At 35.8% G+C, this 18422-nt stretch overlaps 1 protein-coding gene across 1 annotated transcript in view; it reads right to left on the reverse strand.

Annotated features, from left to right (window-relative positions):
* Nucleotides 1-18422, reverse strand: part of LOC128260242 (uncharacterized) — a 133561-nt gene that overhangs the window by 24864 nt on the left and 90275 nt on the right. Inside the window, 5 exon segments of the mRNA XM_052993066.1 lie at nt 154-340; nt 1534-1616; nt 1678-1836; nt 1894-1989; nt 2042-2171. Coding sequence (XP_052849026.1) covers nt 154-340; nt 1534-1616; nt 1678-1836; nt 1894-1989; nt 2042-2171 — 655 coding nt within the window.

Here is an 18422-nt window from a genome sequence, read left to right on the forward strand (position 1 = left end):
AATTTTTGGCTAAGAATTCTTGATTAGTTAAAAGACTTATCAGACTTTGCCTGACTTATTGTATTAGGTTGTATATATCTTACTAATAAGTTTTTAATCTGAGGGCAGTGCTTAATAATAAGCAATATTCTTCAGATGAATATAAACACGTACCAGCAACTTCAATTTCACAAAATGGTCCGGAACCAACCGTATTATTAGCCACACATCTGTAAGTCCTAGAAATTGCATAGTCCTTTTCTAATATGTAGAAGCTTTTTTCGACGAAATTTTTTTTGTCTCCGCTACCCAAACTTTCAACCGTTTCATTTTCAGATTTAATTGACCAAGAAAAATCCGCCTGAAAGATAAGTAAAAATAATGTGTTGTGAATTTATTAAGGTTTTTTTTGTAGTGTTAGCACTCTTTTGGATTTTGGCATATACGGTTTTATTTTGTAATTGACATGTGTTTTTCTGACAAAGTAATAGAAAAAAAAAATACTCAGACTATGTATTAATAAAATCCTTCATTAATTAATTCCGCTTAAAAAACACTATTTCGTACTTAATGTAAATATTGTTCGTTTTCATTTACTTCCGTTGAGGTTTTACTTATTAAACCCTTGCAGAGTCAGAAGTTTGCAACGCAGTGATGGAGACATTTCCGACTCTATAAGTATATATACTCTTGATCAGCAACACCAGGAGTGTCGATCTAGCCATGTCCGTCTGTCCGTCCGTTTCTTAGAATTTGTCTCTCAGTTTTAAAGCTATCTGCATGAATCTTTCCCAAAAGTTGTCTGTCTATTGCAGGTAGTATATAAGTCGGAGCGAGGCGGATCGGACAACTATAGCATAAAGCTCCCATAGGAACAATCGAAAAAATAAAGGAAAAAAAATTTAACTATACTGTTTTTTAATTTTTTTTTTTAGTTCTTCGACATACAGTAATAGTTAAATAATTCGGAATTACGGTTTAAATTTCATCAAAATCGGACGACTATATAATATGGCTCCTATGGGAGCAATAATATAAAAAATCATTTTGTTTAAAAATGAAACTTTTCTAATTTGTAATTTTTTTTTTTTAATTCTTTTAGACTTTGTAATAATTTGATAGTTCAGAATAATGCTTTTCATTTTTTTAAAATCGGAAAACGATATTATATAGCTGCCATAGGAATTATCGATTAGTTAAGCTGTGAATCATCATAGCTTGAGAAAAAGGTTCTTATTTTAGAAATACGGTTTTAGTTTTATTTATATCTTCCGACTATATTATATAGTAATCGGAAAAATATATGAACAAAATTATCATAGACGTTTTACATTTGATTTAAATATACTTCGAATTGCGGCTTTAATTTTATTATAATCGGAAAACGATGTCGTAAAACTGCCATAGGGATCGAATAATTTAGCAGAAAATCATCAAACTTCAACTGGTGTTAAACATATATCCACACAAATATATAGTTTTTAAATTAGCTGCAAGGGTATAAACTTCGGCTTGGCGAAGATTGCTTTCTTTATTGTTATATAGTAAACTTACCTCCGAAGGATCTCCAATAGCAGTACAAATAAGAGTATCCTGATCGTCAATTTCCCGTCTTTCGATTTCGCATCGTGGCTTAACTATAAAATAATGTTTGAATATTAATAACAAATGTTGACGTATGTCACTACCATTACTTACAATGAACTTTGATTACGGTTTCAGCAGTGCTGCTACCATGCTTGTTATAGGCAAGACAGGTATAGGTGCCATTATCAGTACGTTTCATAGCATTATTAATAATTAATGCATTTCCATTAGCTATAGTTTCGTTTTTAAAAAACCACTTATATGAAGGTTCTATAAATATGGGACTTGACGGTAAACGAATATAGTTAAATGGTTTAAACAACTAACCTGGATTAGCTCGGGATTTGCATATCACAGGGCCTGGTATTTTATCTTCTTGCACATAAACAATGTTCTCCGAGACGGTTGTATTGTCCGGTGCGTCTGTTGCAAAAGGCATGGTTTTTATATAGCTAAGCATAATTATGTTACTCACATTCAATGCCGAAATAAGTGCGACTCCTGATGCTAGGTCCCACTGTGTTGCCCGTTGAGACACAAGTGTAGTTCGCATTATCAGCCTCGATATCGAACTTGGCCAGAGGCCAATTTGATATATTAAAGTGCTGAAATTACATTGAGATTCTTAATAAAAACTTTTTAAGTCAAATTTTAATTAAAAAATATAATTTTGGTGAACACCTAACAAGCTACAAAGCCAGAACATGCTTTGGGAAAACAGAACACGAGAAACTCAACGAAACCGGGGCAGGGGTAAAATTGTATGTGAAATCGCCAGTATTTATTTTTGTATGAAGGAATCTAGCCCTGTCCAGAAGTTATGTACACAAAAATGATGTAACAGCTTGTTACTAAGGTTATAAATGTTTTACTAAGGTTATAAATTTGCGGACATTTTAAAACTTCCAAATTAAAATTACTTTTGACTACAAGCCAAGTTAAAGTGACCTATCATTTCAATCAATATATTTTTTTAATATTAAAAAAAAGAAAGCAAACTTCGGCTTGTCGAATTTGCTTTGATTTAAATAAAATGAAAAGCCTAATTCTGAATAATTAAACCATTCATAAGTCTAATACAATTTAAAAAAAGTTTAAATTTAGAAGTGTCAAAATTTTTTTCTTTATTCCTTTTTTTAATATTCCGATTGTTTCTATGGGACCTATATGATCAGTCGTCCGACTTTCGATCAAATTTAAATCGTAGTTCCAAAAAATAAGTACTAAAAACAAGAGAGAACGCTATGGATCGTTCCGGCTTATATACTACCTGCAACAAGAAGACAACTTTTGCGTAGAAACGGACGGAACATGGATAGATCGTCTTTCCTAGTGATGCTAATCTTATGGGTCGGAAATGTCTCTTTCCCTGCGTTGCAAACTTCTGACTGTATTTATCCAGCACCAGAAACAGCTCTAAATTAGCAAACTTATTGTTGGAGCATATAATTAACGCTGCCGAAGACACGGTGTGTAATTGCTGGATAAGAAAAGTTTCCGGGATTTCGACGTTCATACCGACGGACAGACAAACAGACAGACAGACGTACTAACAGTCGGACATGGCTAGATCGACTCGGAAAAAAAATCTTTTAGAAAGAGGTCATGCCTAGGTCAACCCTAAAGTTAATTTCAACATAGAAACAGCACTAAGTGACTCAAGCAACGAGTAGGTGCCTCCAAACTTTATAGTTTTGTATGGGTATGTACAACCCCTATTCCAAATCAACCGGGTCATTGCTTAGCAATTTTAAAACCGACACCATAGGTTACGACAACGGAATGCTTAACTTTTCACCCATGTATAGGGCAAAGGTAGTTCAGTCCGTGTAATTTATCTGAGTGCAATTCTGGCAATAGTTTATGAGTGAAACGGCTTTTGAACGGGAGTTCACCTTTTACCATGCCAGAACAGAGAAAAGACGACGGCGAGTTAAAATCAACGAACAACCCAAGCTGAGCCCGATGTAACTTGTCTAGGAGGGATGCCTTGCAGATAAGAACCAGATATTCTGAAGTGGACAAATTCATGACACAGAAAGAAGACTTGAAAGTACAACTTCTTCAATTCTACTAAAAATGCTCGTCCTTCAACAATCTGATCTTGGAAGCTTGAAGTCTTTTTCGCTGACAAGAATACTCCCTTAGCTTGGAAGCCCCTTCCAAATATATCCTGGATCCTGGAATCTACCAAATTTTTCCTAATGCTCCAGTTTGAGATACAAAAACAATACAATTAAAATAATAATGACAATCCGCCAAAGCCACTAATAACAACATAAAAAAAATAGACCAATTACAATAATGAGCAAAGATATTAATTCATTTCCAAATGCAAATGAATTAACAAGTATGAACAAAACATTCTGACTAAATTTGTCTAGCACCAAAACCAGCTCTAAGTCAGCAAACTTATTGTTGGAGCGGATAATTAACGCTGCCGAAGACACGGTGGGTAATCGCTGGATAACAAAAGTTTCCGGGATCTGGACGTTCATACTGACGGACAGACAAACAGACAGACAGACGGACTGACAGTCGGACATGGCTAGATCGACTCGTGTATTGATCCTGATCAAGAATATATATACCTGTTACATAATTTTTAACAGTTACAATATACGAGTATAAACAATATTTTGAAAAGGGAATTAGAAAGTAAGGAAGAACAAATTGAATTGCTGAAATGGGGTCGGTTGTAACGTATGAGTAATAAACAATAATGAGCCAAGATATTAATTCATTTTCAAATGCAAATAAATAAACAAATATGAGCAAAACATTCTGACTGTATTTATCCAGCACCAAAACCAGCTCTAAATCAGCAAACTTATCGTTGGAGCGGATTATTAACGCTGCCGGTAGGGTAATCGCAAAACAACAATCATATAACTTCTTCAATACTACTAAAAATGTTCGTCCTTCAACAATATATCATGGATCCTAATGCTCCAGTTTGAGATACAAAAACAATACGATTGAAATAATAATAACAATCCGCCAAAGCCACTAAAAACCAAAATAAAAAAAAATAGACCAATAACAATAATGAGCAAATATATTAATCCATTTTCAAATGCAAATGAAAAAAAAATATAAGCAAAACATTAACATAAACATTAACATATAATATAAAGAACAATTTTTTTTGTTTTAAGTTTGATAGTGTATTATATATATCGGGAAAATTACATATATATGCGAACAAGAGTAGAGTCGGCTTTTCTCAAATCACTAGATTTTCTTACAAATGTGCTTATAATATAACCTTAGGGTGATGATGCAACAATGGAAAAGGTTAAGAAAATGACATAGACGGACAACCTTGACACTAGATCATCGCTTTGCGCGGCCCGCGACGATCCATTGGCACACGAGCAAGAGTGACGGGGAGGGTGTGTGGCCGAAACACAGTCCGATCGTATTACGATCAAGTGACAGCTGGACTGGTTGGGCAATGCGGACTGATGACAAACTGACTTTTACATTGATTGACTTTTAAAACGCACAATTTTTTCCACTTTACACTGATAATCTCAGTGGGTTTCCCGCCGATGAAAGCAAATATTGCCATAGATAAGACTTCAATTTCACCTAAGTTAAGGTTAACGAAAACTTAGTAAAATATAATCAGGTTATCAGTTATTAAACTATTATTCACTTATTAAAAAATGCAGAAGAGTTTCTTTTGACCGTCCTTACAATTCTGGTCTTTAGACAACTCTAGTTTCCTTCACCAATGGTAAGTGATGGTAAGGACAGCACCCCAAAGTCTGTGTCATTACTACAGTTATCAGGTTGGCAATAGTTAGCAATTGCACAATAATTTCGGAAAATCTGCTCAGATTTTTAAATTACCGAAAACTTGATCTCTTGCACGACAGAAAACAAATCAAAGCACAAAATAAATCTTAATATTAAAAGAATGACTTCAGAAAAACTTTCAAAGCAGACGCCGTAATTCTTTCTCAGTTAATAAAGGCTTTTCAAGGCAACACAAATCAAAATGGGAAAAATTAATTTTAGCTGACCCCGACTTCAATAAACCAAGGAGTGAAGATCTGATAATTAAGGCAGATTTGTACGCTCTAATTCTGTTGAAATTAATAGGAAAACTAAATACAATGAAGTACCAATCGCTAACAAATTCAAATATTTGAAGAAAGATTGGGAGCTAGAAAAAAATTAACACCATTTTGATGAGAAACCGGCCAACAGTCAAAATCACAGAAGCTCCCAGAAAAGACATCTAACTATTACAAGCTGGTAGCGTTTTAAATTCGTTTAAAATTCAACCTTTGTAAGAAAATAATTAAATCTCAAGATTGAAAGTCTAAAAATTATAACTTGTGAAAATCAAAACATACTCTATGTTATTAATCACAAGTGAAAAACCTTTAGCAGACTTCTGAAAATCTTTGACGACCACTTTCAGATCTGCCACAACAAGGGTATATGGTAGTAGAAAAGTGTAACAGACAGATGGAAGCGTTTCCAACCATATAAAGTATATGTGTGCTTGATCAGGATCAAAAGCCGAGTCGACCTAGCCATGTCCGTCTGTCTGTCTTTCTGTCCGTCCGTATGAACGACGAGATCTCGAAAACTAAACAAAGCTATAGATTTGGGATTTGAAATACAGATTCTAGTAATTCTTCCGCAGAGCAAGTTTATTTTAAAACGGAGGTGGGGGTGCCGCACGCTCTTAGCTTCTAGTGTTGGCCATGCAGTTCGACAGATGGCGCCACCTGAGCTTCGATTGATTTGTGTGGGAATATTTTGAATTAAATTTGTTAGCTGAGTAACGGAAATCTAATAGTCGGCGACCTCGAAAAACGCGTTCTTTCTTGTTTTTTGTTCCCCCCGGATGTACCTTCCTTCTTAAGGTTAGAAGCTAATAAACTGGTTGAAAACAAATCCTCTTATTAGGGTTAAGTCGTTTGTTGTAGATCTTCTTTTATTTAATTTATTTCGTAGCACACGTGTTCTTCCTCTCCATATCCTAGTATCGATCCTGATAGAAGTGTTTTGTAATCTCAACGCTGATATCGATAGACTTAAACATAACATATCAATTATTTAGAGATTAAAAATTAACTTGATATTCAAAAAAAAAATTAGTTGTTAATATAATGTTTTGCCGTCTCGAGGTCAAGTGTTTTTTTTTTTTTTTTTGGTAAAATATATAAAAACAAAGTCCCAATAATAAATAACAATTAAATAAGCTTTAAGTAATTATCTGCCTATTTTCGTAATCTACAAGCTTCAAACACACCATCGAATGGTATTTGTGTAGTTTGAGAATTCTTTATGTCCCAAACCACGTCTATGTCGTTTAGAAGACTTTTCCTAATTTTATATGGTCCTCTTTATTTTGGTATGATTTTTTTCTTTGACCCGATTACTGAGTCAACATTTCACACAGCAACAAATTCCCTTCAGTGAAAGTAAGAGGTGTTTTGTTTTTTCGACTTTGGCGCTTTTAGTTTAAACGTCCTGAATCTAATCATCCGCAAGTTCCCGTAATTCTTCAAAACTCCAGAGCTCCATAAAAGGCACATATAGGGGGAAAAACCGATTGTATTGTATAAACAAGCCCGTCAAGCAAGTAGTTCTTAATCAACGCAGACTCCTAATTTCTCCTTTAGAACTGAAATTAGTTTGTCTTTATTTCTTATAGCCTGTAACTGAAAATGTAAGCTATCCTCATGTGATAATTAAACTGGTTCGTGACAATTTGTTTCTTGTATGCTTATAATCGGTTGAAGGCAATGCTGAATAACATAATTTTAATTTTCCAATTCAAGGGCCCGCTCTTTGATTCTGGCATTCAAGCTTCTTCGATTATGCGTTAGGGTCAATGAGTTGCAGTCATTTAATATTTTAAAAGAAATACCCTCCAAGTATCATAGTATAGTTAATTTACTAAGCATGTATATTTATAGAAAGTGTTTCTAATTCGAACAAGAAGGAAAGCAAACTTGAGCAAGCCGAAGTTCATATACCCTTGCAGCTATTGCATTAATTAAATACTTTTGAAAACATTTAAATTATGATTTACTTGAGTATGTGCTAAAAAAAACATTGAAACTATGATGATTTGCAGTTCAATTATTAGATAGTTATTTTATATATTTTTATTATTTCTATGGGAGCTATATGCTATAGACGTCCGATTTTGATCAAATTTATACCATAATTCTGAAATAATTAAACATTGCTATATGTCGAAGAACTAAACAAAAAATTAAAAAACAGAAAAGTTATAATTTTTTTTCATTTATTTTTTCGATTGTTCCTATGGGAGCTATATGCTATAGTCGTCCGATTTTGATGAAATTTAAACCGTAAATCGGAAATATTTTACCATTACTATATGTCGAAGAACTAAACAAAAAATTAAAAAACAGCAAAGTTATAATTTTTTTCATTTATTTTCCGATTGTTCCTATGGAAGCTATATGCTATAGTCGTCCGATCCGGCTCGTTCCGACTTATATACTACCTGCAATAGAAAGACAACTTTTGGGAAAGTTTCATGCAGATAGCTTTAAAACTGAGAGACTAGTTTGCATATAAACGGACGGACAGACGGACAGACGGACGGACAGACGGACATGGCTAGATCGACTCTACTAGTGATGCTGATCAAGAATATATATACTTTATAGGGTCGGAAACGTCTCCTTCACTGCGTTGCAAACTTCTGACTGAAATTATAATACCCTCTGCAAGGGTATAAAAATGATAGCTTGACTCGGCCGGTGTTCCGCCTTGAGAAAAATACGCAATAGGGTGAAACTTTGTATTGTGAGGAGTCTTAAAACTCCCCACAAACCTCGGTGCAGGTGAGCTGCATAGCAACAGCGAAGGAGGTCATACAGTAAACAACGGACCAAGGTTCGAACGGTAAAAAGGCGGGCTTCAGACCCACACAACACCACGATGTGACATTACGTAAGGTGGTTGTAAGTTGAATAGAATTAGATATATTGATGACCTTGGCGTAATTTTGGATCCAAAACTTACATTTTCTAACCATATTTCATCCACATTTCATCCATCCAAAACTTACATTTCCTGACCATATTTCATCCATGGTGAATAAAGCCAGCGGAATGCTTGTAATTAAAAAAAAGTGGTCTAAGAAATTTGATGATCTATATGTCCCAAAAACATTGTTCATTTCATTAGTTCGTCCAATTCTGCAGTTCTGCTCACCTGTTTGGAAAACCCAATATAGTGTAAAAATTGACCGGTTAGAATCTGTGCAAAAGAACATTTTACTATTTGCTCTACGAGGCCTTAATTGGGATGCAAACCTTATCTTACCATCTTACCCTAGTAGACTTCTTCTAATTAGTTTACATACTTAGTTTATCGTAGAAAGATGCCTGGTATTATTTTTATTCGTAAACTTATTCACGGAGAAGTGAAAAGTCCCGAGTTACAGGGTCGCCAACAGTTTTCTGTGCCTAATAGAATTAATAGGAACTATGTTCCTCTTATCTTAAGCCATTGTCGAATCGAACTATGATATGCATGAGCCTTTAAAAGTACTATGTAATGACTATAACAATTAATTTTGAAAGCACTAATCTTATCTTACTTAGCACGAAATTAGTATGTAGTATTTTGTTTCGTATGTATTTTGAACTTGTCCGTCCGTTCCTTTTCTTGTACGTCTTCTTTCACCTCTCGCGATCTCGTTTTGATCAACCCTCTGGCGTCCGCGCGTTACAAGCATTGCTTGAGGTCGTAAGGCCACTTGTTTGTACTGATCAAAGTGCATAAACGTCCAAATTAGTGCTTGCAAGCAACATTTATCGTATATCCAAAACTTTTCAGTCCTATCTTAGGAATATTGGTCACTTAATTGTTTTATGGAATTTTAATATTTCCTGCCTTGTTTACATGCTTTTAAGGGACTAAAATTTATTCATCCGGACAAGTGCATATGAGTATATTTAAAGGAGACCAAAAAACCCAATTCAATAAGTGAAGCTGAAGTGAGAGGACGTGTTTCGCGCGAGCTCCGGTAAAAGTTGAAGAAAGTGAATGTTTTAAAGACAAATAAAAAACATACAAACAAAAATAAAAAAATGGTATATTACAAATAAATAAATAATAAAGACGATAAATCAGAAATAAATAGTTATTCAACTCAAAAAATCAACGATATGATTAAAAAAAGTGCATAATTATTAATAGGGCCAAGCTGAAAAAAGCTCTATAAAGTGCAAAAACATCTACTAAGGTTAACTCGGCACATGAAAGCCAAAGAGCACGGTCTTGCTCCACCTCTCTACTTACTCTTACGCCTTTTTCTGCGGCGTGGAGTTCTCAGTGTAAAACCCTCCACCATCAGACTCCACCACTGGCGCACCAACAATTTGCAGCGGCATAGAAAGTAAAGGCTCTTATCGCAGAACCGACTGCGAAGTCGTCGACCGCAGCGCCAAATTCAACGGCAACAAAAACTCTGACAGCTAAACGGAAGGAATCACACTGCTAGCTACAGGGCCTGTGTGCTCTACAAGGAGTTGGAAAACCGCATGCGACGAGTGACAACCACGCGCCATCAAAAACCTCAAAACGTGTACACTTACTCAAAAGCGATTTCGGAAATTTTTTTTCGGCACGGCTGCAAGATCCTCATTTGATCAGCTTAATACCCAGAAGGGCTTCTCATACGCCGATGCCTTTCAATTAGAAACGGAAAACCCACTAATCTAGGAAACTTTCAGCAGGTCCCAGGACAGTCACAAAGCACACTGGAATCAATAATTGTTACCATGCTACTAGTAGAGACGCAACTTACAAGCAAATACAACTTCCAAATAAGAGGCCACACCTTCTACCGCACAGATTATCTTGATGGTAAAGCCCACGGCGCATCAAGCACCATTTTCAAGAAAGGTTTTCAACTAACTACTTGCATGCCACGTCTATCATAGTGAGCCAGATAACGGAAACCTTTCTTTAGCCGCTGTACATTGCCTGCTCCGCTTTACAATTTCTGAAGGACAATTCCTGGTTTTTTACAACTTTCTTGGAGATGGCTGCAGGAGACTATAATGCTAAACATACGCACTGTGGATCACGACTCGAGACTCCCAATTGTATAATGTATAAGCCTGAGCAACTTATTGGGTTAATAATAGATTAATAGATTTTGCGGTGACAAGAAACATTCCACGCAACATAATAAGCGGGACCTCGGCATTCTTGCAGTAAAATATGAAATCAACAAACAAAAAGCGACCTACAATAAAAACTCTCTGTTCACCCAAATCATCTCACAAGAGGCTTGACTCGGGATTCCAGAAGAACCCGCCTTCAACGCAACGACCTCCCAACCCAGAAATAATTTTCATGGCCGCAGTACTCAGTCATACCTTATTACCTTAAGATTTGATATACTCATTGTTAGTATCCGAAAGGATAAGTTTCAATAAATAAATAACAAAGCAATTATAAAAAAAGAATAAATAAAACCCTACAGATCTAGCATAGCCCTTGCGTTATCTTTTGTTCAAAGGCAATCACCAAATATAATTTTGCTGGAACGATCCCACAACCTCTCTGAACAAGATATAAGAAATAAGGTCGTTACAGTATTGTATTATTTTTGAAGAAGTATTACTCCGAAACCTTGAGTGCTGACATCGGATTGTATTACGCGAAATGTTTCTAACGATAAAGTTTTACAAAAAACTTTAAACATTCGAATGAAAAAGAAGTTATAAAACGATCGAAATATGAAAAGCATTTATCGGAAGGGGTAAGTAACGAATTGTTATTTGGTTGCATCCCTCTGTTGATAACTGTAGAAATAGATTTTTGGAGGAATTCTTGAGACCAAAAGGCATTTTTAAATATTCGTACTGTCCAGATGGGGTTACGAAGGCACCTGCTGTGCCACTAAATGTTCTTTTCCGAACAAAATTACATCGCTTTAGCCTGTTGCCTTTTGCGTTATGACCAAAGTGCAGACATTTGGAAATGTAGATTAAGGTATTTATGCGGCAAACATATTATATCTAGAATTTAAGGATCTGCATACAAACTTTAACGAAATTCAAACTTAGTTAAACACCGGAATCCGGGCCTTATCAACGCATTGCTCCTGCTGACATCGACTTAACTGGGAGCACACGGTCTTTGAATTCCAAACCATTATCTTCGAGTAATGTGCAAGCGTCGTTACCACTTTCCATTTCGGGACTGACACCTCAAAAGCCTAAAGTAATTTTGGTATTGCTCGACTTTAAACCTTGTTTACCTCACGCTTAAATCGGGGTGTTACTACTGATGTTTTTTAAGCTTAAGTAAATAATACTTTAATAAACCTAAAACACGAGATCAAATAATTAAACCAGGCTCTTCCAATTAACTTCGACCTTCACCATTCACTATCAATTATTTTTTAAATCGGTGTGGTGCGGTCAATTCAACCTTCTTTCTCAAAAGATCGTTTCTAACGTCAGCGATAATTTTGTGTTCTGTCTCTGCCTAAAAAATAAGTCATATGTGCCACGATGTGACATTAGTGCTTGCAAGCAACATTTATCGGCTATCGAAACTATTCAATCTTATCTTAGGAATAATGATCACCTAGTTCTCTTAGGGAATTTTAATATTTCCTGTTAATAGCCGCTAGTATTAATACGGACGAACATTAAGAAACTTTAAAATGAGTATTTACAAGTTGATTAGTTGATAACAGGCTAGAATTATGAATGGAAAATTTTAGGATTTTTTATTGAAGCAGTTTAAAATTTTCCATATACACACAGGTTTATGTTCCTATTTTAGACGGTTTATTACGGTTCTACAATAGCTAAACCCTTATTCGATCTGCTGAGGAAAGACAGGTCATTCGTTTTAGGGTAATTGGAGTTAAAAGGTTTTTTAACGCTTGAGGGAAAACTAATTAATTCTTCTGATGCAAGTGTTTTGGGATTTGGGGCTCTTTTTCTTCAAAAGAAAGATTATGGCCAGTTGCATCAAATATTTTATTTTTCTAATCGGACAACTGAAACAGAATCTAAGTATCATACAATTTTGGGACTAACTATAAGTTTACGAATCCTTACATTAACATTTAACTAACAGTATACTAAGACTGCATTCTGGTTGCGCGTTCCTTACGTTAAGTCACAGACAGACCTCTCGCCAAGTTGTAAGGGTGCAAAGATAGCTTAATGAAGTACATAACATACGAAGTATGTTTTCGTTGCGAACGTACCACGGTGCCCCGGTGATTGTTCTCAAGATTATGTCAATATTGCTATTGCTAGCATTCCCCCATAACTGGGAGCCGTATATCCATATAGGTTTTAGTACCGATTAATAAAGCAGGACTTTATATATAAGGCTAAGGAGAGACCGAGCGTTGATAAGCCAATGAAGGCTGCTGGCTTTAGCCGGCGCCATGTGAGCCTTCTGTCGAGATGTACTCCTAGATACGTCACTTCGTTTGCTTGCGGAGTAGAGTGTTGTTTAACGAGAGCGGCGGGCAGTGATAGTTCCGTGTTAGCTAATGTTTTTCCTGTACTTAGCCCAATTGGTTGAAACACTGCATAAATTAATCGTCAGCTTTAGTGAAGCGAGGGGGCAGTTTACGGCGCCTAGGGTACGTTGGTTGCCAGTATTTAGTTGTATATTTATAGATGTTGCCTGTTGGTAGTTTTGAGCAAATTTATTATGATAGTGGTGCTTAATACGGCTTCTGATTAGAATTCCAGTCCCACCAAGTACTTTACCGTCTGGATGAATTTTCCCGTTGAATGAATAGCCTCGAAACCAGCATTTGAATCAATAGATTTATATAAACTGGGCAACCTCTGTAGCTAGCAGTGCGATTGACACCGCAGTTGCCGCACTTTTTCGAGTTGCAGTCATCTTTGCTCGCTGGGCAGTGCGCGGAGTCATGAAGCTTTCCACAAACTGCACACACCGGACGCAGTTTACAGTAAGAATTTGTATGGCCATATTCTTGGCAGTCCGCACATTGTTCCGGGCCATTGTGTTTGTGCGGTTCCTCAACTGCAATTCTGCGGTGCAGAAGGAAATGAAGATTGCTTATATGATGCACTAATTTCTGGTGCGAGCTGTACCTTAAGGAGTGGCTGCGGCTTTCTATTCCTGTTAAGGATATTGAAGACTGCCTTAGCGTTAAAGCCCTTATCTTGTAGCGCCTTTGTTATTTCTGCAGGCGTTACGTCGGACTCTATGCCCTTAAGTACGTTTTGCAGGCCCTTGCTGCTTCTTAGCTGATACGTGAAAAATTATTTTTATTCTTGGTAAGAAATTTCTATAATACTCTATAATTATATTCAGACTTAATTTAAACTTTTGTTTCTTGAGTGTTTCGCTTGACAAGCGGTATTGGAACATTGGAACTTTTTCTCGAATATAAATAGGCGGAGGCTTTAGCTTCCTTTTCTAGGATTTCAGTAGATTAGGCCGCTTCAACGTCAGAGGCGTCTGCCAAGATCTTATATCGGTTTGTATTTAGGCTAACATTACCACGAGTTATTTTGCGTTGAGAATTTAGAGGGCTCAGCTTCCTTTTGATTTGGATGTAGCGATCCATACCAGTCTGCACAGTCTTAACATATTCCATGTTTTTGTTCTGATTTTAGGGCAGCTCAGCGGCAGACGTATTAATATTTGCGCTGCTAGCTCTTGTTGACAAAGTTGCTGTGATGTCGTTAAATGCCCATTCGATACAGTTGCAGTTGACGTAGTTAAAGAAATTGCGGTGCTAGTTACTGCTGATGAGCTATGTCATTGCATACCTGCATTGGAGCACATTCAGCGCTCTTTTGCTGCTGAGACATCGATGGTAGACAGGGAGAGCAAGAACGCGCCTTATCGCTCGCTACGTTTAAGGATTCGGTCAAGTTAGAAGGAATTGACCGCGCTTGATCAGAGCTTTCATTATTTTCGGTTAATTTAAAAAAGATGAACGCGTTATTTCTTTGTACTGAGAGCCGTCTCTCATCTTGCACACGATGACGTTGGTTCCGACCGTCGTTTTGACTCATTGTAATAGGGGTTAACTCAAATTTTTAAGTGTTAAGTTTTATATTGATTTATTGACCAATCAATATAAACATTGTCTCTTCGCGTAATGGTAGATTTATTAGGCCCAGAGCACAACGCGACGACGGTTCATGACTAACTATCATAGCTTCGAATACAGATACAGATTTCGAATTTATTTGCAAGAAAAACGTTTTAAGATCGTGACAGACCGCAAAGGTTGGAAAAGCAGAAAGCTTTTTTCTTAGCATTCTTAAAGGAGATAAACCATTGATATTATGGTCCCGTTGCCTCAGGAAGAAAAAAATAAACACATATATTTTAAGCACATATAGTTGATCTTTCTTTAAACTAACATTTTTCTGTAAAGAAAACATGACTCTGTAAATAGAAGCAAGCGGCGGCAGTTTGTGTTTTGATAAGAGAGACATCAGACTTTCTTTTACATTTGAAAATTGTCCAACGGGATCAAAGGACTTGACTACTTCCGAAGCCTGGCAAAGATCATTCGTACAGATTCGTAGAGACCAATTATGTCTTGTCTCTCAAAACTATTCGAAATATGCCTTCTGACACGCATAATCCCATAATTGAAAGCACACAATGTTATCCCGGCTTTCGAGAAAGTCATGTAACCAAGGAGCAAGTCAACAGAATATCATCAGACATACGGACAGTATTTGAGTATCGGGAACAGTGCATAGCAATATTCCTTGACATCATGATTTCGACTTGATGGTCTAATGTATAAAATTGAAACGATATTATTATATACCCACAAGCTACTTGAGTCGTACCTTACAAAAGAGTCTTCCAAGTAAGATGCAACGATACAATATATAACGACTTCATAATAGAAGTTGGAGTTCCTCAAGGTAGCCTCCTTGGTGCAATTCTTTCCATCATAAACACCATCTACATTGGTCGGTACAGATGCCCAACTCAAGCAACAGCAAATATAGCTGATCACCTCGTGGTATTGGAGTAGTGGTTGACAGACTGGCGTATAAAAATAAATGAGCAAAACGGCAAACATATAATATTCACTCTAATCAGACAAACGTATCTCTCACTATTCCGCCGACGATATAACAAATCTCGGCGTCCACCTTGACAGGCAACTTACTTATAATAGGCTTCACTGTATTTTAAACGCCCGTTCCCTGCCTGGACAACAAGGTCCTGGTCTACAACTCTACACTTAAGCCAGTCTGCTGTGGGGGAACGCGAGGTGTAGCAACATCGACATTATCCAGCGCGCTCAGTCCAAAATCCTGATAACTAATAAATTTAGTATAAACTAATGCTGTTATGGCTGCTGTTGCTACATCATTAGTTATAATGATAAGGACAATATTATTGTGAATTCTTTATTTTAGTTTGCCATTTTTATCAAGATGTAGGCTTTGACTTTCCACTCCTCTTTGGCCGCGTTATTTTAACTTTGTTTCGGATTAGTGAGATTCCAAATAGCGTCATGACTTTTAACGCAATAGATTAATAAATGTTTCTAATTTGTTTAGAAAGATTTAGTGCACTTTTGACGTTTTAAATTTATTTTTGCAAATTTTTGTAAAGACTCACGTTTAAAGTTTTTTGTTTTGGGAGCAATGTTGCCAGCCTGAATATCAAGCCTTACCAAAAATTCATATAAAACCCATTAAGACCCCTATCAACATCAATAAACACCAATGCTATTAGTTAGCGAAATCACTAGGATTTCGACAAATACAACATAGACAGAGCCACTCACCTAATAGCGTCTGCACACAGCCGCTTAAAAGAGTTGTAGCAAAAAAAAGAAGCAACCTTCTTACAAAGGCTTATTGGCCTTCGAGAAATAAACGAAGAAAAAAAAAGAGAATACAAAATTTAATTTTCCCTCCAATAAAATGGATATCAACGTAAAACTAAATACAATTTTGACATTCGCAAATTAAAAGATGTGTCTCAGCTAATGGCTTATCAACTGATGTTGACCTATGATGGATGATATGGTGGTTGTAACTCCCTAATCCTTTTATTCCTGCTAGACTTCCCCATTAATATGTGTGTCATTCCGCGCTCCTTGTAGGCCACAAGTCAAATGAAAGTCAATTCCTTCCTAATCTTTCATGTAATCATTGTTTGTTCATTTAATAACATTAAAGCCTTTGCCTTTAAACAGCTGACTTCGTCCAAAATGGATGTCCATTTCTAATAAATCCCAAAATTGAAAAGAAAAGTTTACACAACTCTTAAAAATACTATGTACATGAACGGCAACACTAAGGGCAACAGCGAATTACAGCGACCCTCACCTTCTAAATTATGTACCTCCTATGGAAGAAAAAGCTGCTGTTACAGCCTTTAAATCCCGAGATACCCATTACTATAAGAGTTATTCAAATCAATCAATCATAGACATAAATATTTCCCTCGCCTGTTATCAACATTCCCCTTATTAAAAACATTTCACACGCCTTTACCGACAACAGCAGACATAAACTTTTTAAACAAAAAATTCCGGTGTATATTAAAATAAAAATCTCGGTGTCTTTAATATACCTCGCTGGTATACGTCCCAAAACTGTCATGATGAAGGGGAAAATCCGTATTTTAGTTCATTAAGAAGCTTAAACTGAAATACCAATACAAGACCCAATAATCAGTAAGATAATAATCAAAGAGGTCGATTCCAAAATAATAATTACCAAAATCGATAAACAACAATAAACAGAGACAGAACAAGTTCGAATCTAATAGGAACTGGGGTAATAATAGCAGTTATAATAATGATTCGTTAAGTAATCAATATTATCCTAGATCCTCTCAAAAAAATCATGTGTAAAATACCCTAAGTACTAATATTGTCCAAAAAACTGACCGAACTGCTCAGATCCAGATCTACAACGTAAGTCTGAGCCAATGCACACATTTTAAAGTTTTCAGACTACAGCCTCGGAAGAAACTTTTTAAAATATCCAGATGAAAGTAAGTCGACAAATGTCCAAACGATAGGAGAATCAGTAACTTTAAATTAATATTTCGAATTTAAAATTCCAATATTATTTGTATCTAAGCTTTTCAAATCATTGTGATTTTCCTAAAGGAAGAAAACTTCTAATAGAAACCTTAGCCAAAATTGATTTCTCAAAACTTGAAAATCTTTTTACTGTATTAAACAGCTCGCGCTGAAGAACGTTTGTTTTACCACTTTTTGGAAACCCCGCTAGCTTAGCGAGAAAAACGACTAAAGCTACGGATTTTTTGAAAACGCCACTAACGATTTATTTTTATTTTTGCGTCTTGAGATTACGCAACTTTTGATATATAATGAACGACCAGAAATCTATGCAAGGCCAGTTCGATTATGACAAAAACCTTATTTGAGCTTTTAACGATTAAAAATAATTTTAATTTTATATATACAAAAACAAGCCTGTGTAAATAAAAATCTTTGTTGGAGCTTGACGAATAAAAAAATTTTAAAATGTGAATTTGTTATTTTCGTCACAAAATTTAATAACAGTAATGTTGTGCGTCGACAGTTTAATCGTCATGTTTTTTTTTACCTCGCTAAGAGGGGTTTTTGTTTGATAGAGCAATTAACTAAAAACTTAGAATCATAAATACAGATAAATAAGATCTCAGATGCTGAAGACAAATTAATGAATATATATAAAGCAACGTATCTTTACAATCATGAAATAACCCATGCCACGGGTAAAACTCCTGCTCAAATCTTTCTTTATGGTATGGTATATGCAAAATCAAAAAGAACATGAAAAAGATAAAATAAATAAAAACCGCAAAGAACATGA

The sequence above is a fragment of the Drosophila gunungcola genome (assembly GCF_025200985.1).
Source record: "Drosophila gunungcola strain Sukarami chromosome 3L unlocalized genomic scaffold, Dgunungcola_SK_2 000031F, whole genome shotgun sequence".
NCBI lineage: Eukaryota > Metazoa > Arthropoda > Insecta > Diptera > Drosophilidae > Drosophila > Drosophila gunungcola.